Source organism: Lissotriton helveticus, chromosome 3_1 (genome assembly GCF_964261635.1).
Source record: "Lissotriton helveticus chromosome 3_1, aLisHel1.1, whole genome shotgun sequence".
Lineage (NCBI taxonomy): Eukaryota > Metazoa > Chordata > Amphibia > Caudata > Salamandridae > Lissotriton > Lissotriton helveticus.
In genome coordinates this window covers 453,761,365-453,780,325 of record NC_136061.1, presented here as the reverse complement: position 1 = coordinate 453,780,325, position 18,961 = coordinate 453,761,365, and the positions used below count along the sequence as shown (strand labels likewise).

Below are 18,961 nucleotides of genomic sequence, written 5' to 3'. Positions count from 1 at the left end.
TGAATTGCTTATGCTGACTTAACATTATGCAAAACTGCCAAAGTTCTCGTGCAAAACTACCTACCATTAAAAAGACCTACAGTGTTTTATAAAACATGAACACCGAAACGTTCTTTATTTAATGGCAAATCACTGTATTGTATCTGCTAATATTCGATTGAGGAGGAGGCGATGACTGACACAAAAATATGCTGGCACATTATACATCATCAGCATTCAGTATCCTCCAATCTCAGTTTATCAAACTGACTACGGTAGTCTGTTTCACAAAAGAACATGCCGAATTACTGTGCAGACGAGTGCAGAATGTGCAAATGTCTGAAATTCCCATAGCTTGCAGAAAATGATGACCACCCTTTTGTTCAGTTTAATCCAACATGGCGTGATGTCTATAAAGCCAGATACAGCAGGCCTGTTAATTGAGACGCTTACGACTTCAGATCACCTGTGCAGATCACTCCAGCCAACATGGGCAAGGTAAGACTAGAGAGTCGTAAGGTTCTGTATAGCAGGCAGTCTACTTTTGATGTTTAGTCACGTATCAACCCTTTACAGCACAGTTTCGTTAACCTATTTGTGGTTAGTCATGTTGGAATGTCTGTGGAATTTTGCTGTTTTCCAGTGCTTTATGCGAGGATTGTGTTGTAGGTGGTGGGATCCATCGCTCATTTTTCATCAGCATACTTTGAGCCAATGCAAAGGGGAAAACGGCTGAAAACAGAGAATAAATAGGGAAGAAAACAATAGTAAATCAGTGATAAAAGGGAGAAAGCGTAAATTAAAAATACTCTGAAAGAGAGAGCTAAAGAGGCATAAAGTGTAGGATGGTTAAATAAAGAGGCGTGAGGGGAACTAAGACCAATATGAAGCCTTGGTATTCAAAATCCCCGGAATTCAACAGTGCCAGCCTCCTTTTTTAACTCGTTAAGCGCTGAGGACTTAGACAAACCGAGGCCCAGATGCAGTGAGACTTTGCACGGGTACAAATGTATGCAAAACAATACAAAATGATATATGGTATTTACAATCCAACACCAACAGTATTTTTAGCTGGAAAGGTGATCTTTTCAAGGCTAAAAAAAGTACAGTGGTATGTTTTGGGTGACTCTGAGTCAAGGGGTCATTAATGGTTTGGATAAGCGCACAAACGTGTATGTTTTGACATGAAGACCATTCTACTAAGATAGTAAGACCGTGCTTTGCATACAAAATTAACAATTACTTGAAGAAGGCATAAACACAATGAAATGTATTATTTTATCTAAAAAATCCCAACACATTGCATGAAAGGTGGGGTGCACAGCACACTCTCACTGTGTGGGATTTTTCGTGGTATGCCTAGGCACGGCTATTTGTACTGGAAGGCTATGCTTCCAGTACACATCCTATGATAGACAGTGCACACTCAACACTGCACCATGATTCAAGATTGTGTGTTGCGCATGGCAGCATTGATAGAGCATCAGCAGGACACGACAGCCGCACCAGGCCAATCTTAGTAGATACGTCCCTGCAGTACATCTTTCTCATTGCACGACGCACTGCAGGAAATGTGGGCCCAGTTGTCTGACAGTTGTGAGGCCTCTCCCTTGACTCAACTTATGAGGTTCATTAACCAAATAGTATTTAAGATATTAAAGTTCAATCTGTGTATTTATGTGAGGTGCACTGAGCAAGAGTTTTTGTAAAGGCATCATTTCAATTGCAAGAGGCGGTCCTAAGCAAGGGAGTGTCCACGGAGCAGTAAAGTTTATTATATGCCAAAGATTGGACTGCAGCTACCACACAGCAAATTTCACAACAGGTTTTATGAGTGACGAAACAGGAGCACAATAGTCGCTCTTATTTTTTCGTAGTAGAGAAAGACAGCAGTTTTAAATTAACATAACTTTATCTGGGAAATGTTGAAGAATGTATTGTGTATTTTATAACAAGGGACAAAACGTATGTCTGCGCAAGAATACAAATTTAGGGCCATATTATCAAGAAAGGGCGATACATTATCGCCACTTTTATCAGCAGAAAACTGACGCTAAAGCGGCGATAATGCGCTTGATAATATGCCCTTGTGAATTCCCCTAGAAGCCCAGGATGTGGTGTTAACCTGGGCTTCTATGGGAATTCACAAGGGCATATTATCAAGCCCATTATCGCCGCTTTAGCGGCAGTTTCCTACCGATAAAAGCAGCGATAATGTATCGCCCTTTCTTGATAATATGGTCCTATCTTTTTTTCATTTTCCACTTCGTCGCACAACTGTTTTGTACCAGGCTTAAGGCCAAAACCTTGTATGTAAAGTAGCTAAAACAAGTGGATTATGAATAAAAAAATAGACAGGACTTACTTGTGGGGCATATGATGAAAGTGCGTTGACCAAAAGCTGCTTTATACTTTACATTGAAACAGAGTTACCTTTTAAGATCCTTTCAGGTAGAAAGTGGTTTGGACTACATCTGAATTTATTTTAGATTTTTGTATGATCCTTTCATCTTGTCTATTTCACTGAGAATGTGGTGCGCGCTGTACAGAGGACGGGTGATTAAGATGCTTACGAGTCATTTCCTGTCTCCTACATATGATTCCCTGACAAGAGTTTGAAGAGACTCTGGCTTGGGCCATGTAAACATCTAAAAGAAAAGGTTAATCGTATTCAAGTATAATTAAAACAGATTTGAATGGTTTAAATGTGTTCACTCTTTGATTTTTTTAATGATATCTTTTTTGGTGGCTAAAAAGGCTTCCTTTTTAGCAAACAACAAAACATCGTTGGACACTTTTCTTTGTTTCAAGTAAAGTTTCTTTGGACAAAGATTTTTTGTTTTAATACAATTGTACGTAAAATAGAACTATTTATAGGGGATTTTGCCAGCCCTCTTAATCCATTGGTCTGTTAACTGTTTTTTTTCACATTTTCGTCGGCCCACTACATTGTATAGCATGGGGCAATGGGTCCGTTCACTTCAGCCAATAGCTAACTTCACAGTGAGTGACAGCTTTCTGCCCTTTCACAAGGAGCACAAGGCACTACTATTTTAGTGTATGCTCTTTGAGGTCTCCAAAATATTTGTGCTTTTAGTCACTAGTTTTCCTTTAAATTGACGAGGACCCAGCAGCTTACACAACAATAAAGTTTTAGAGAAACCTTGACAAAAACTAGCCATGACTTATTCAAAACACTGGCAGCGAATGCTAGCCCTAATGGCTTAGCCACTGCTTGTTAGGTATAGTTTCACGAATGTCACTTGTGGCATTTGCCTGTCACATCCTTTGTAGTTATAAGTTAATGGCAACCGGAGTGTCCTAGTGGAATAGCTGTTGTTGCAAGTGTTTGAGCTTCTAGTGTTTGGCTTCAGAGGAGCTTTGCATCTGCATGAGATCAATAAGAAGCATTTGACTTTTTCATTGGTGGACATTTAGATGGATATCGAGTCCGCACAGCGGTAGCGGTCGGCAGTAGGTGTTTCTGCAGGGCGGTGACGTGGGCAGGGGGAGGGGGAGGGTGGGGGTAGTAATGTATGGATTACGGAGTTTTACAGTTAAGTAAACATTTAAATAAATAAAATGAATGTTGTTGCGCGCACTGCATCACCAAATGTGATGCAGTGCACGCAACGAAATTTGTTTTATTTATTTAAATGTTTACTTACCTGTAAAACTCCGTAATCCATACATTACTACCCCCCACCCTGCCCCTCCCCCTGCCCACATCACCGCCCTACAGAAACACCTATTGCCGACCACTACTGCCGCACAGACATAAATTGCGTAAGGCAATGTATTGCCCGACTAAAACTCAGTATGCTTTCACCTTCCATAATTCCAGGTGCGTTGCTTTATTGCATGAGGTGAATGAGGTAAATGGAAATGAATTACATTAACCAAGATACTTTTTAGCAGGATGTGGGACATGGAAACAAGCTGAGAAAATGTTAATACAACAAACCAATAATAGGTCAAATTTTCAACATTATGAAAGGAAATCTATGTATTTTTAATTTTTCATTCATCTTCCATCCATACCGGTTGTAGCACCGTTAGCCAATCTGTTTCTTTTTTTTCTACAGAATTTAACATTTTTGGACTTCAAGTTTTGATTTTTCCAACAGAAAGTAATGCTAGACTTTAAAGTCCAAGCACAACAAATGTTGTTCATCATTGTAAGAAAGTGGGTTATTAGTAGGTGGGGGCATCCAACTTCAGCTAGTAATAATACCACAATCACTAATTGGACCAGGAAAGTCTCAGTTAAATCCTTGCTCAACACTTGGTAGCTTGGGAAAGAAGCAATCAGGCTTAGCATAGGAGCTAAGCATGTGTAGAACATTTATTACCACCAGAACAGTAAATAAGTAAAAGACACAACACAATCTAAAGTAGGTAACCAGAGCAATTCTTTTCTAAAGATTTAGGTAAAAGTAGAGCTAAAAGGCACAAAATGCCAACTGAGGGTATCTGTTCATACTGGACTTGGACAAACTCACACGTTTAGGCCAACCATGGCGGAGAGCAGGCCGGGCACAGGACTAAGCTAGGCCTGCTAGGTATTGAACCTTATGTCTTTGGTGTTTTGTCTGTATGGCGTCGCTTTGCAAGACTCTATGTTATCCAGAGTCAGTACTGAGGAACGGCAAGTGCTATGATGCAAGGTCCTGTGTAAAGTTATGTCGTGCTGCATCGGCTTTAATAAAGCTGTGCGACAAGGCATTGGAAGTCTTCTTGCTGACTCGCATCCGTTATGTTGAAACTGGCAGTGAAGCGGCGAGACTTTGGGAGGCTTTGCGTCAGTTTGCTTCAATTCCACTGAAGCTGCCAGCTGTGTCATGGTTGCTTTGGCGAGATGTGTCCTCTAGTACTGGCCAAGGGTTCATAAGCTGTGGGGTGCCACTTGAGAGCTAGGACTCAATCTCTCGCAACGCACTTGCTCAGTCCAAGACTAGTCCAGTTAAACTGGCCAGCTGGGATGCCCCTTTTAAAGGTGACTTCTTCAGCTGCTTTGTACTCGTTGCTGGTCAGTAAGCCCACTCCTTTCGATTTGGATTCTGACACAGTGGAGCCTTCTGCGTGCAGCAAGTGCAGTCTTAGAGAAGCCATCTCTTTTTGGAGCAGTCCAGGGCAGTCCTTTTTCTCTCTTTCTTTTCCAGGCAGTGATCTGGTGAGCTCTCCAGAGCTGCCATATCTATCCTATATATCTTCATTTGAAGGAGAGGGGCAACCTTACCAATAGAAACTAAATTACCTCCCTCTGGTATGACTACGTCCTCTGAAATATGGCAAAATTCTAGCCCAGAATGCAACATTCTCCCAAACATCAACATGGAGAAAATCTCTACTTGGAGTGTGTGCCGGTGTATCCCAATCCAGAGGTGTGACTAACAATTGAATAGACTCCCCTTCCACCCCTTTTCCTAATTTAAATAGGTGGCTCCAATCTGGCTAGAGATCGAGGAAGTCTGGGTGGCTGTGTCCTGTGACATCTGCTTTCTGCAGAGGCCCATGCTTTTGAAGTACAGCTTATCTTCTCCAGGAAGAAGATCTCCTCCCAACAAATAGTTGTACTGTTGTACTGTTCCTTTTCACACCTATTCAGAAAGCAGCTTGGCTCAGTCTAGCAAATGCTGACCAATCAAAATAAGCTGCTACAGGGCTACTGTAGGTAACTTCAGTATATTATTTTCTGAAACTACTTTCCTGTAATAGTTATATTATATTTGACCATGGCAAGTTGTTAAGTTTAATGTAACTATTAATTTGATACTTTGAATGATGATACTAGCTTGCTCCAATAAAAAGTTAGACTTTATTAATTTTATTAAATCCCACCCCATGTTAGCCTATGGGGCTAGTAGCACTACCATAGGGAAAAACTATTTTGCTGTTTTCCCTTCTAGAGCATATAAAACATTTCTGTATAGTCCCTGCTTTTAAGAATTATGCATCCTAACCTTGAGGCACCTAGGACAGATTGTAGGGGTGGCATACGAGTAATAAAAAGGTAGTTTTGGAATTTAAAAGGGTGTTTATTTCCAAAGTAAAATTTGGACACAGTTTTATTTCAAAACGAGCCTGTGAGGCAGGCCCAATTTTAAAATGACACCAGACTGCATGGTAATGCACTCTTAAGTGCATCAAGTCCACTGGGGTCTTTAAACCTACATGCCCTACCATAGTAGGGACTTACAAGTAGGCTCTTCTTATCAGTTAGAATTATACCAATCAACATTTATCATTAGAGGATAAATCACTTGCCCTGGGCAGCAGAACCCAGGGCACTTTCAGAGTCAGTAGCCACCAGCATCATTCAAAAAATGAGTGTGATATGTGTAACAAGGATGATGTTCCTTCAATCATAAACCCTGGATGGACTGAAGGTGTCCCAAATGATCTGAGGCCTTTTGCAGCTATGCAGGTGTGCCTAAGTGCCTGGTAGTAGTGTATTGCTGCCCTTCCAATGACATAGCTCAAATTAAACGAAAGAAAGCCTGAAAGTACCTTACTTTGTCTCCGTCACTGTCTGGCGTGAATAGCTTGCCCAGGCCTGGAATTTTCTTAGCATTTTGGTACTCGTCATGGTGCATTAATTTTTTTTTTTTGCTGTTGTTCAAATCTTTTATCTTTATTGTGGACAGAAAAGTAGCCAACCCATGTTTTACTACATCGAGGTTGCTTCTTCAGAGCCAAAACATTAACCATTTTGCGTGATAATGGAATCTCAAAGTTTAACACTTCATCTTTTTCTTAATGATAAAGAATACCGACAATATTTCTTAGTCTCACTAAATCATAATAGTTACAATGTTCAGCAGTAGATACTATCACTCAAATCTGTCTTTCTCTTTTGATCATGCAGCGGCATAATAACTGTCAGACGAGTCCTGTATCGATACTATTTCTTGTCAAGGGCGGAATGATGTCAGTGAGATTGCTGACCCCAACCCACTCTGTGACAAGGTGTCAGTGATAAACACTCAACTCTGGTCACTTAAGGGATTAAAACTAAAGAAACGAGGTCTGAGTCTATCAATGATGCCCCCCCTCGTCATGAGGGAAAGGTCCTTAATGCACTTTGCCGAGGAGAGGAGGTCTCGCCCACATGGCTTTAACATCTTCAGCCTGGCAAAGTTCAGTTCAGGCAGCAAAGCACATGCACATTTAGCGCATGTATAGCACCTGGCTGCCCGACCTGAAAAAGAAAAGTGTCTGTCAGGCTGACCTTTGCTGAAACTGAAAGACGCTTTTCATGTTGGGAAGATGGTGGGGCGAATAGGGACCCTCTGCCCTCACGCCCCAAAAGCTGCTGCTTCGGACCATAGTAGGATTCAGAAAAGGGGGTGGTGATGAACAGAGTGTCTGAATTAGGCAGACCACTCTTACCCAGTCCAAAGATCAGGGCTTGATCCATCACCGTTATTTAGCTCACTGCCCCATCCCAGCTCAGAACCTGGCTATATGCAAATTAGTCTGTCCCTGGCCCATAGTAGAGCAAGGACACACCAACCATACAAACATGTGGCTGGTAATGCTCTTCAGATTACACACAATGGAGACCTTTGTCTTCAAATCCTACTAAACTTTTGCAGAAGCTTTTAACAACATTAAGTTGTGAATGATACCCTTGCATATTGAGTGGACTTCGACAGCATCATCCTTGAAGAGGTTCCCCCAGATCTGAGCCCAACCCTCTAAGGCCCCTTAAGGCTCTATCATGATTTTTAAATAACACATTCAGCCAAACAAGAACATCACTTTTAATGTGTATGCTGAGCTTACAAGGACATGTCATGATGCATTAATGATATGAAAAATACAAGTTCGAGACTCAAGAACAAACAAATACTGACTAGTTATGCCAGGCGTGGGCATATTGAAGGCTCTCTGAACATTTGTGTTTCATTGATTCCACTTCAACATTTGCCTACGTTGTACATCACCCTGTTCTCCCTGCAGGACATATCTGTTTTTCACTATAATGCACACATCTCTCCACCCTTGTACCATACATTATCCAGCCATCCCATAATGTATTACAGCCACTGCTAACCACAAACACAATAGCCAGGGCTCCTCCTATGACTAGAATTCATTTCTTCCAGTTTTCATGTCAGAACATATAATCAAATACCCTTATGTGCCTCCTAGCAGCCTCTATAGCACTTCACCAAGTATTGCCCTGAATTGCATCACCCAATGATACCCTGAATTTCATTGCCCAGTACTTCCCCAATGTACGTCATTGTGGCTTGCCAGAAAAACATTACCCTGTTCTCTTCTGACAAACATCACCTTATGTTTCCCTGCTGTCCATCACACTCTGCCCCCGAAGGACACATTATGCATACCATCCTGAATTACTCAGAGACACAGTATCCTGTGCCTTCTGCTGCCCATGTTTATATCTGCTTGTTGATCTGTTGCTGAAAGGTGTGCATGCAAATGCGGTGGTTTGTGTGCATGCCCCATAAGTGCCCCTGCGTACTTGCATAAAAAAAAGCCAAATCTGTTGGATTTGTTAATGCTTGTTCAGTAAATGTTGGGAGCATTGTGTGAGCTGAAATCAAGGGGATACATTTAGTTCCCATGAAACCTGAATGATTGACCACATTGTCTAATGAACTCCTCATCAATAGTGAGATACTTTTCACTTTTAGGAATTCTGGAGGATGATGCAGACACACTGCTCTGTCAATCATTGGACCATTTGCATGAGATTGTAAGGACTTTTTACTGTGCTCTCATTTGTTTTAATTTGCCATCAGTTTCAATCATGTGATCTAGGATTGTGATTTGCCCTGTGATCACCAAACCTTTTCAAAGTGCACTCAGAGAAAACTTCAATTGAGACTCCTTGATGCTGACTTCCTTAAAATTACCTTAATTCAGGTTTGGGTAAGCTGCACACTGCCCATTGTCATCTTGGTTGAGTGGTTTGTTCCTCCTCTCATATGAGACAGTAGAGTTTTTCTTTGCAGGTAGAAACAGGTAGTGTCTGTTAAAATTCCACATGAATTGCAGATACTGTAAGCACAGAACTAATATTTAACTTTGGGCTCGCTGGTGACAACCACGGGCCAACCTATGTCCATTTTGTTTTCAAATGTTGAATATTCTTCAATCAGGGCAGAGTGATTCTTCCTGGGAGTTTCCACCTGTTTTCCAGACTTTGTAAAAAGGTAGAGCAGTGATTGTATTATCTGCTCAACAAATAACAAACAACAAATAAGCATGCCCTTCTCCTCAAAGATCTCGTTATTGTTTATTGATGCCCTGTACAATATAAGAGGGAGAGAGAAGCTCAGGTACAGCCAATATGTAGAAATGGGCTGGCATAAAAAGTGATACATATTCACTTATGCCACAGGGTTGGAGGGTCTGTGGTGCAAATCTATAAAGGCGCATGTGGTCTGTTGGCAGGCAGCATTGTGGTCCCACAGCGGTGCTGTTTAAAAGCTCATTGTGAGCCTTAAACAGCACCGTCCCGGGAATGCCAGTGCAAGTTCCTGCACAGGAAGGAATGCACCATGTAGTGCCTTCCTTCCAATGCAGGAACTGGGGGTGTTACATTACAGGGGGACAAAAAATGTGCCCCCTGCAATCACCCCAGTGCACAGAAGCACAAAGGAGCCCAGTAGTGTCCCCTTTATTGCCTCACCACCTCCCTTTTTCAATAAAAAGAGCGCCAGTGAGGCAACTCAAAATACTTATACTGCGGGTGGTCCTGCAGTGAGGCGATGGTTGTATTCCCACCACGACTACAGCAGTTTCATTGACCGCCGTATTCATAATAAGGCCTTTAGCATTAGTCAACTATTCATCAATTATTTACGTTGTGCTAAATATCAAATTGTTAGGCAGTAAAGGGATTAAAGACGACTGACCACCTTTTGATTTTTTTTACTAATTATCAGTGATACAAAAATCATGCTACAATGGTCAAGGTTGTTTCTCAAACAAGCCATGGTATTCTTCATCAATGATTCCTGATTTCTGCCACACTGACCTAACAGGAACCTTACATATGCTGAGCCATCTTGTGGCCCACAGTCATCTTAAGGATGTTGAGGGCACTACGCAAGAATTGTGTTCTTCAGAACACCTTTGACTTTAATTGCCTATTTTCCACTTATTTAAACCATTTGAGGCCAAACAATATTTACTTATACGTTAAATGTTGAGATAGAGAAATAGAAGAGAGATAACTACAAAAAATCACTTTTGCAGGGACCCATTAAAAGGTGGGGGCCCTGTGCAATTGTTCACTCCACCCATGCCTTAAAAATGTCTGTGTAATGCAACCCCGAAAATGCACACAAATCAAGTTAGGGATAAGCGTTTTTCACTGCAGACAGTTCACCTCTAGAATTCATTCACCACTGCATCCTTAAAAGTTCATGTTGATCATCTTAATCTTGAGACTGGTCTTGAAAACGTAACTGTTCATGAAACAGTGCACACGCCTATCTGGTGTGACAGAGAATGCAATCTCTTCCCAAGAGCAGTGCCAAGAAGCTGGTCGTTGGTGAATGCCACCCCATATATGCTTTAACTGAACTAAACTAAATGTATCTACAGTATCAAAAAAGTAGTTGAAAATGCTAAAGCATTTTTGAAGTACATCATAAAATGAAGTTCTTTCTGTAGAATAATGATATTATCACTGTTTTTTTCTTGGCAGATCATCTTCTACGAGGACAAAAACTTCCAGGGCCGTTCCTATGAATGCAATTCTGACAGTCCAGAACTGAGTTCTTACTTCAATCGCTGCAACTCCATCCGTGTGGAAAATGGCAACTGGATGCTGTATGAGCACCCCAACTACACTGGATACCAATACTACCTGAAAAAGGGTGACTACCCAGACTTTCAACAGTGGTTGGGCTATAATGATTCAATACAATCCGTCCGTGTCATCCCACAGGTAATTGTCGATTTATATAATTTGTAAATCACTGGATTAATCACAAATAAAAACAACTGGTAATGATATGCTTTTAATAAGAATTGATTTGAACAAACCTTACCCAAGCGAGCTTTAGGCAATATGGAATCCATTTTAGGGCCATATTTATCAAACTTACATGCAGCACAACGCAGCAAGCCATCTTGCCCTAAATACACAAACTAAATTTCTGTGACCCAAGCGGTATTTTGGTTCCTCTCTGAGCTTTTATTTAGTGCTACCAGATTTATAGCATAATAACTGGCAAACACCTAAAACCAGCCATAATTATTGGCTTGATCAATTGTTGTTAGACGCTTAAGTTAACCCCTTCCATGCTGATGACGGCCCCCAGCCGCCATGCATCACGGTGGGCGTGTGCTGATGACGGCTGGGGGCCGTCATGAACCCGCCCACTCATTAAAACGACCGCACAGGCACAGAATTGCGGCCGCGCCCAAGGGGATAAATAAGTAGCAATGCTTTATTGTAAATAAGTAATATTAAAAACGATTCAGTTCTAAAATTGTGATACTCTGAATTTAACATAATTGAGGCCTGTGGAAGAGGTAGTGGTCTTCAGAGTGTCAATCACTCTTGTTATGTTCACTCTATGATAGGTATGTACGCCCTATTTCATCGATACAGATCTTACACCTCATCTCTTTCCTTTTCTCCACCCTCTTTTCACTGTCTCCTGAATGCACTTCCTCGCATCTCCTTCACTTTACTGCTGCAAATACACATCACATCCACTCACCTGTAAGCACTGCATTTTCTTTTACTTTCGCCTTGACAACTGTTTTTCTGTTTAACACACCATAGCACAGAGTTGCAATTGCAACTGTAATACATGACCATGGCTCTGTATGATGCTTAGAGAGGCCAAGGATTGGATGGCCATGTACTCTGAACATCTTTTGAGCCACTGGCAGGCACAGTGAGAAACTCACAGTGCCTTCAAGTTCAACACCAGAGCGCTTAATCGTGGCCCCATTAAAAACATCAGGCAACAACTCATTTGAGTATGCACTGTACAAGAGTAATGTGCTATATGCGAAAAAATATAGAAACACAACATCCTGGAAATAGCTAACATTCTAAGGGAATACGAGGTTAAATACAACATGTGAAATATTCACAGGATGACATAGATTACCTTAATGTTTATACCATTTATTGTTCAGAAGTTTATCAGTGTGTTTCCCATTAACTTTAAGGACATGATTTTAGTGCCAGATAGTCTGTATCTTTGTCAGTTTTAAATTACGAATAAGTCTGACACTCAGACGCACCCGGCCCACTAAATGCCCTACCTTCATCACCAGATTCTTCTACAGTAGCAGTCAGGCTCATTCGTGCACACTTTAACATCTCAATCAATCAATCAATCAAGACATTTATAGAGCGCACTACTCACCCGTAGGGTCTCAAGGCGCTAGGAGGGGGGTGATACCAATTGTTATGTAAATAGTTTTGTTTTTGTTGTCTTTGAAGTCAAAAGAGATTCACATTTAACCCCTTAAGTGCTGCCGTCGGCCAACGGTCGTCACGGGCACTACCTCCCCAGTGCTGCGTGCGACCGCTGGACGTCCAGTTCAGCACCGGATAATGGACAGCGCAGCACTGGGGAGGTATGTTTACGAAGCTCCCAAGTGGTTAAAGTCATATAGAGAGTATTTGCATGTGCCATCTGACTTCCTGCTCCTGATTCGATGACTGTCGTCTCTGGACCGGTGTCTGTTTGTCCTGCCCAACAAATATTCCATTCTGTGTTTTATGGTTGGACGGCATTTATACTTCTGCCTTTGATGTCAGACCTTACAATGCAGTGCATTTCAGGGTCAATTTTCTTGTGACTTATGTTAACAATGAAAGGTGACTCGTTGTATTTGACTCATAATGATCTCTCATTCTTCTATCAAAGCACCGGGGATCATTTAGGATCAAGATATATGAGAAGGAGGAATTCAGAGGCCAGATGATGGAGTTTACTGAGGATTGCCCTAATGTATATGAAGAATTCAACCGCCGCGAAATCCACTCCTGCAATGTGCTGGAGGGCCACTGGATCTTCTATGAAGAGCCAAACTACAGAGGGCGTCAGTACTACCTGAGACCGGGTGAATTCCGGAGGTACACCAACTGGGGAGCAGCGAACTCCAAGGTTGGCTCCTTCAGACAAGTTGAAGCATTCTATTAAAATTGTAGTGCTGTTAATATGTGAGCAATAAAAGAGTAAACATACACGTATCCTTTATTATTATTTTTTTTAACAATGTCTCCTTTTGATATTCTTCGTTTTGGAAAAATATAAAAATTACTTTATAAAGCTAAAAATCATAATGCAACATAAAAGATAACATATTCTGCTGCTAGAATTGATGAGCATATTTTCTTTTGAAAGCAGAATCATTATCTATTTGGTTTCTCAACTTCAGGAGTCCGTCTCTCTACAAAATCTCCAAATTGAAAAGAAGTACTAGCCATGCTAGATCCCCTATACTTCATGTCCCAATTGCCACTATTTGAAAACACGTGTTCTCTGAGCCTAGTGTCACCATGAGCCAGTCAGGTAGGTTGGATGAGGCTGCACAAGAAGCAGATTACAACAAAAAACACGTTTCACCCTATATTGTACTGCATGTACAAGTTCTCCTATCTATGGACCTGGTTCCCAAAAGCTAGCTGAGCACTTAGCATCATTAATGAGAGAAAAACCACAGAATCAGGGCGGGTGAGAATTGGTCAAAAGGAAATTCCGCCATTATGGTGGAATGTTTATGGGGCTAAGCGCAAAATAAGCAGGACTGTGGGCATTCCAGGGTTAAGTTCAACAGTTTATGATCTCCCACAAGCCTACACAGGGTTGAAACGTTGCCGTACTATCTACTCATGTCCTTGGTCACTGTAACCTTGAATAGATGACAAGGTAGGTTACTTTTGAACTTTGTAATTGGACAGAGATCCTTCTCTTTTGTGTTAATTATGCAGTTTTGTAATGTTTGTCAGTCTATCATTGTCACATTATATATCACTAAATGTCACAATGTCACATCACTCACATATAAACGTCATATTTACTAAATGAAATATATATATATATATATATATATATTACCTACTGGCGGTCCCCAGTAGGTATATATAGTTAGGATTGATTTCCATAGGGAAATCGCAACATTCTATTGGGAATAACATTGGCGCCGGTTGAGGAATCTGCCTGAATTGTTCAGCAACTTTGCCTCGTGGCGCTCCGGTCCTTCCCTGAAAGTTTAGGGGGGATTCGTCAAGCGGGGGCCGAGATAAAAGGGGGGTCCCAAAACGTGTTTTCCCCATGTTAATTTCCATAGGGCGGTCTGTCGCACTTTTAGCTCGAACGGCTGAATGGATTTTCACCAAACTTGGCAAAATTGTAGGGACTGGTACCCCGATGTGCCTTTGCTATGTCTCAAGATATATGCTCCAGTGGTATTTACGAAAATTAACTTTGAAAAAATATATATTGGGCTACATTGGGCTATATATATGTTAGAGCCCAAATGTAGCCCAATGTAGCCCAATGTAGCCCAAAGATGGCCACCAGAGACAAAAAAAAACAAATGTAGCCCAAATATCAGCCAGATGTAGCCCAACTATAGCCCAATGACAGAATGTCCCAGAGTGTTCTAAAGAACAACTAGAGCGCTAACAGTCTTACTTATGACAAAAGTATGGCACACCTGAAGTCATCTTGATTGGAATAAAGTGTTAGCACTTAAAACATTTAATTTGCAAAGGAACAAAATGAGGGGGTTCATTTTGCCATAGAAATTATGATTAGTGCTGAAGAAAGAAAAATTAGGGCACATTTTGAGTGACTTCTCAAATCCTCTTATATTTCATTAAAAAAATTCTGATATGCAGTCTCCCAAGATGGCCACCAGAGACAAAAGAGCCCAAATGTAGCCCAAATATCAGCCAGATGTAGCCCAACTATAGCCCAATGACAGAATGTTCCAAAGTGTTCTAAAGAACAACTAGAACGCTAACAGTCTTACTTATGACAAAAGTATGGCACACCTGAAGTCATCTTGATTGGAATAAAGTGGTAACACTTAATACATTTAATTTGAAAACAAAATGAGGGGTTTCATTTTGCCATAGAAATTATATATATATATATATATATATATATATATATATATATATATATATATATATATATATATATATATATATGAACCAAAAAATGCCCGGCATTTGAGGCCGCACAACACTGTGACGAAGGAAACATCCTTATTTAAAAGAAACAGGCAGCTTCCGATTCCGTGATACATCCTGTGGCCTGACGCGTTTCGATGGACTTTCACCATCTCTTCAGAGGCTTCGTGAGCAGGAAACAACATGAGGTGCATGACTCGCCGCCCATTATATTAATTGGCTTCCCGAATGCCGAGTTTGTTGCATTTTGGGCAGCGTAGTCCATTTGAGCACTATTTATCCCATCCAGTGGGTAACATGCCCATGATAGATTGCAGGATAAATGTTTTTCAAGCCCTCCATTAGGCTTCCCGAATCGGAATTTGCCTGTTAAATTACGGATCACAGTACCATTTACAGGGGGGGGGGTTCCCCCTGTCCGCATCCATGAAGTTCTTCGGATGGTGCGATCCCTCTACGGCCTGAAGCAGCCGTATAAACATGTACCAAAAAATGCCCAGCATTTGAGGCCGCACCACACTGTGACGAAGGAAACATCCTTATTTAAAAGAAACAGGCAGCTTCCGATTCCGTGATACATCCTGTGGCCTGACGCGTTTCGATGGACTTTCACCATCTCTTCAGAGGTCTCGTGAGCAGGAAACAATATGACGTGCATGACTCGCCGCCCATTATATTAATTGGCTTCCTGAATGCCGAGTTTGTTGCATTTTGGGCAGCGTAGTCCATTTGAGCACTAGTTATCCCCTCCAGTGGGTAACATGATTCGTCATGCGGGGGCTGAGATAAAAGGGGGGTCCCAAAACGTGTTTTCCCCATGTTAATTTCCATAGGGCGGTCTGTCGCACTTTTAGCTCGAACGGCTGAATGGATTTTCACCAAACTTGGCAAAATTGTAGGGACTGGTAGCCCGATGTGCCTTTGCTATGTCTCAAGATATGTGCTCCAGAGGATTTTGAGTAATTTAGGTTCCAAAAAAATTATATATCTATGGCCGTGCCCCGGTACGCGCACCGGGGAGCGCTCCGGGCGCGCCACGCGACTTGCGCACGGAAAGCTGATTGGTTCTCGGGTGTCTGTAAACATTCAAAACAGTCGGCAGCGGCCGCCATCTTGTGTCTCGGTAGGATTGAGACACAAGAGGTGGCAAAAATCAAAGGGGGAAATGACCAAAGGGGGCAGGGTAGACCCCCCCTGGCCCCCTAGGTTTGATGTGGGGGCCATTAAAGGGTCCCGCGGTGCAAAAAAATAATAATTTTTTTTTCCGTTTTTCGCGGGGGGAGCGCCCGGTACGCACACCGGGGAGCGTACCGGGGAGCGTACCGGGGAGCGTACCATGGGGAAAAATAGTGAAAAAAATTATATAATCATAATAATAAATAATAAAATAATCATTTTGAGTGATTACAGGTAGGGTAGCTCTGAAAAGAGCTTTTGGTTCTGTGGCTGTTTTAGGTACCTACAAGTACGTCCCACACACACCCACACGCACACAACCCCACACCTCCACACCCACACACTCCCCACACACACCTCACACACGCACACCTCCACCCACACCCAAACACCCCACACCCCCACACCGACACCTTACACATCCAGACCCACACCCACACATCCCACACACACTCACTCACACACACACCTCACCCCCCCAACACACACACACGCACACACAGATACCTCACAGACACACCTCACACATCCCACACACACACCTCCCCCCCCACACACACACATACACGCACACCTCACAGACACACCCACACATCCCACACATACACACACATCCTACACACATACCCCCCACATCCACACACACCCCACACACACCTCACACACTCACACCCCCACCTACACCCAAACACCCCACACACCCACACACACACCTTACACATCCACAACCCCACCCACACCCACATACCCCACACACCTACACACACACCTATACACCTCATCCCCCCTCAGACACACACACACACCTCACAGACACACCCCACACATCCCACACACACACCTCACCCCTTCCCCACACACACACACCTCTGACACGCACCTCACACACACACACACACACACACACCATACACACCTCACACACACACACACACACACACACACACACACCCACACACACACACTCCTCTCACACACACATCCACACCCCACCCACACACACACCCACACACACACCCCACACACACACCCACACATCCTACACACACACACACCCCACACACATACCCCCCCCCCACACACACACCACACACACACACCCCCCCACACACACACACCACACACACACTCATTATGTTTTTCTTTTTTTGAGGGGGTGCCCCACACACATACCCCGACACACACACACCCCACACCCACCCACCCACACCTCCCCCAACATACCTCATACACCCACACCTCCACCCACACCCAAACACCCCACACACCCACACCCACACACACACCATACACCCCCACATCCCCACCTACACCCACACACCCCCACCCACACACACCTCACTCCCCCCACACACACACACACACCTCACAGACACACCCCACACATCCCCCACACACACCTCACCCCCCCCACACACACACCTCTGACACACACCCCACACACACACACACACCCCACACACACACCTCACACACACACACACACCCACACACACATTCCTCACCCCCACACACACCCACACACACCCACACACACCCCCACACACACACACACCCACACAGACACACCCCACACACACACCCACACATCCTACACACACACACCCCACACACATACCCCCCACACACACACCCCACACCCACCCCCCCACACACACACCACTCACACACACACTCATTATTTTTTTAAATATTTTTTGAGGGGGTGCGCGCCCCGGTACACTTATCGGTACACGTATTGGTACGCGTACCCTGGAGAAAAAAAGAAAGACAGAGTTTTTTAAAAATGTACCATTTTTATATAAATTGGAGGTAGTTCTGAAAAGAACTGTTTTTTTATTCTTATTGTTGTTTTATATTTTTTTATTGTTTTTTTGTACCCCGCGACTTTAAAAAAAAAAATAATTTATTATTTATTTTGCCTTGGGGGTCCTTGTGGGACCCCCTGAGCAGGCCTAGTGGGTCAGGGTGTTTCTACTCTGGCCCCTTTGCGAGTTTCACACCTTTGTTTCACTGCTTTCTTGTGCCTTGGTTCGAACAAGGCACAAGATGGCTGCCAGGGACACCCAGTATGCAAGGGGAATTAGTTCCCCCCCTTCAAACATGCACGGGGGCTGCGTTGCAGAGAGGTGTAAATAAGGGTGTGGCCTCATTACACCTCTATGCAATGCAGCCATCTGGCGCATACTGGAGGCTCCTGGTGGGCTAGTTGGCCCCCAGGGGCCCCCAGTATGCAGGGGGAATGAGTTCCCCCTCTTCAAACATGCACGGGGGCTGCGTTGCAGAGAGGTGTAAAAAGGGCCGTGGCTTAATTACACCTCTCTGCAATGCAGTCCCCTGGTGCATACTGGAGATACCTGGTGGGCTTTCAGGTCTTATATAGTTAGGAATTAGCATTAAAAAATACTTTGAAATTCACTGAAAAAAACATAGGTTTCAGGCCTTATATAGTTAGGAATTAGCATTTAAAAAACCTTTGAAATTCACTGAAAAAACCATAGGTTTCAGGCCTTATATATTTAGGAATTAGCATTTAAAAAACCTTTGAAATTCACTGAAAAAAACATAGGTTTCAGGCCTTATCTAGTTAGGAATTAGCATTTAAAAAACCTTTGAAATTCACTGAAAAAAACATAGGTTTTAGGCCTT

General features: G+C 42.8%; 1 protein-coding gene across 1 annotated transcript; it reads left to right on the top strand.

Moving 5' to 3' along the window:
• The first annotated feature begins 429 nt into the window (after positions 1-429).
• On the top strand, positions 430-13,186 carry LOC144824609 (gamma-crystallin-3-like). The gene is made up of 3 exons (XM_078683663.1): positions 430-477; positions 10,670-10,912; positions 12,861-13,186. The coding sequence occupies exons 1-3, from the start codon at positions 469-471 to the stop codon at positions 13,134-13,136; spliced, it is 528 nt and encodes a 175-aa protein (XP_078539789.1). The 5' UTR covers positions 430-468; the 3' UTR covers positions 13,137-13,186.
• The last annotated feature ends 5,775 nt before the right edge of the window (positions 13,187-18,961 follow it).

Excerpts from the sequence above, each read along its gene's own strand:
- LOC144824609 (XM_078683663.1), top strand. Across the intron at positions 10,913-12,860 it reads CCGTCCGTGTCATCCCACAG|CACCGGGGATCATTTAGGAT; the intron begins GTAATTGTCGAT and ends CTTCTATCAAAG.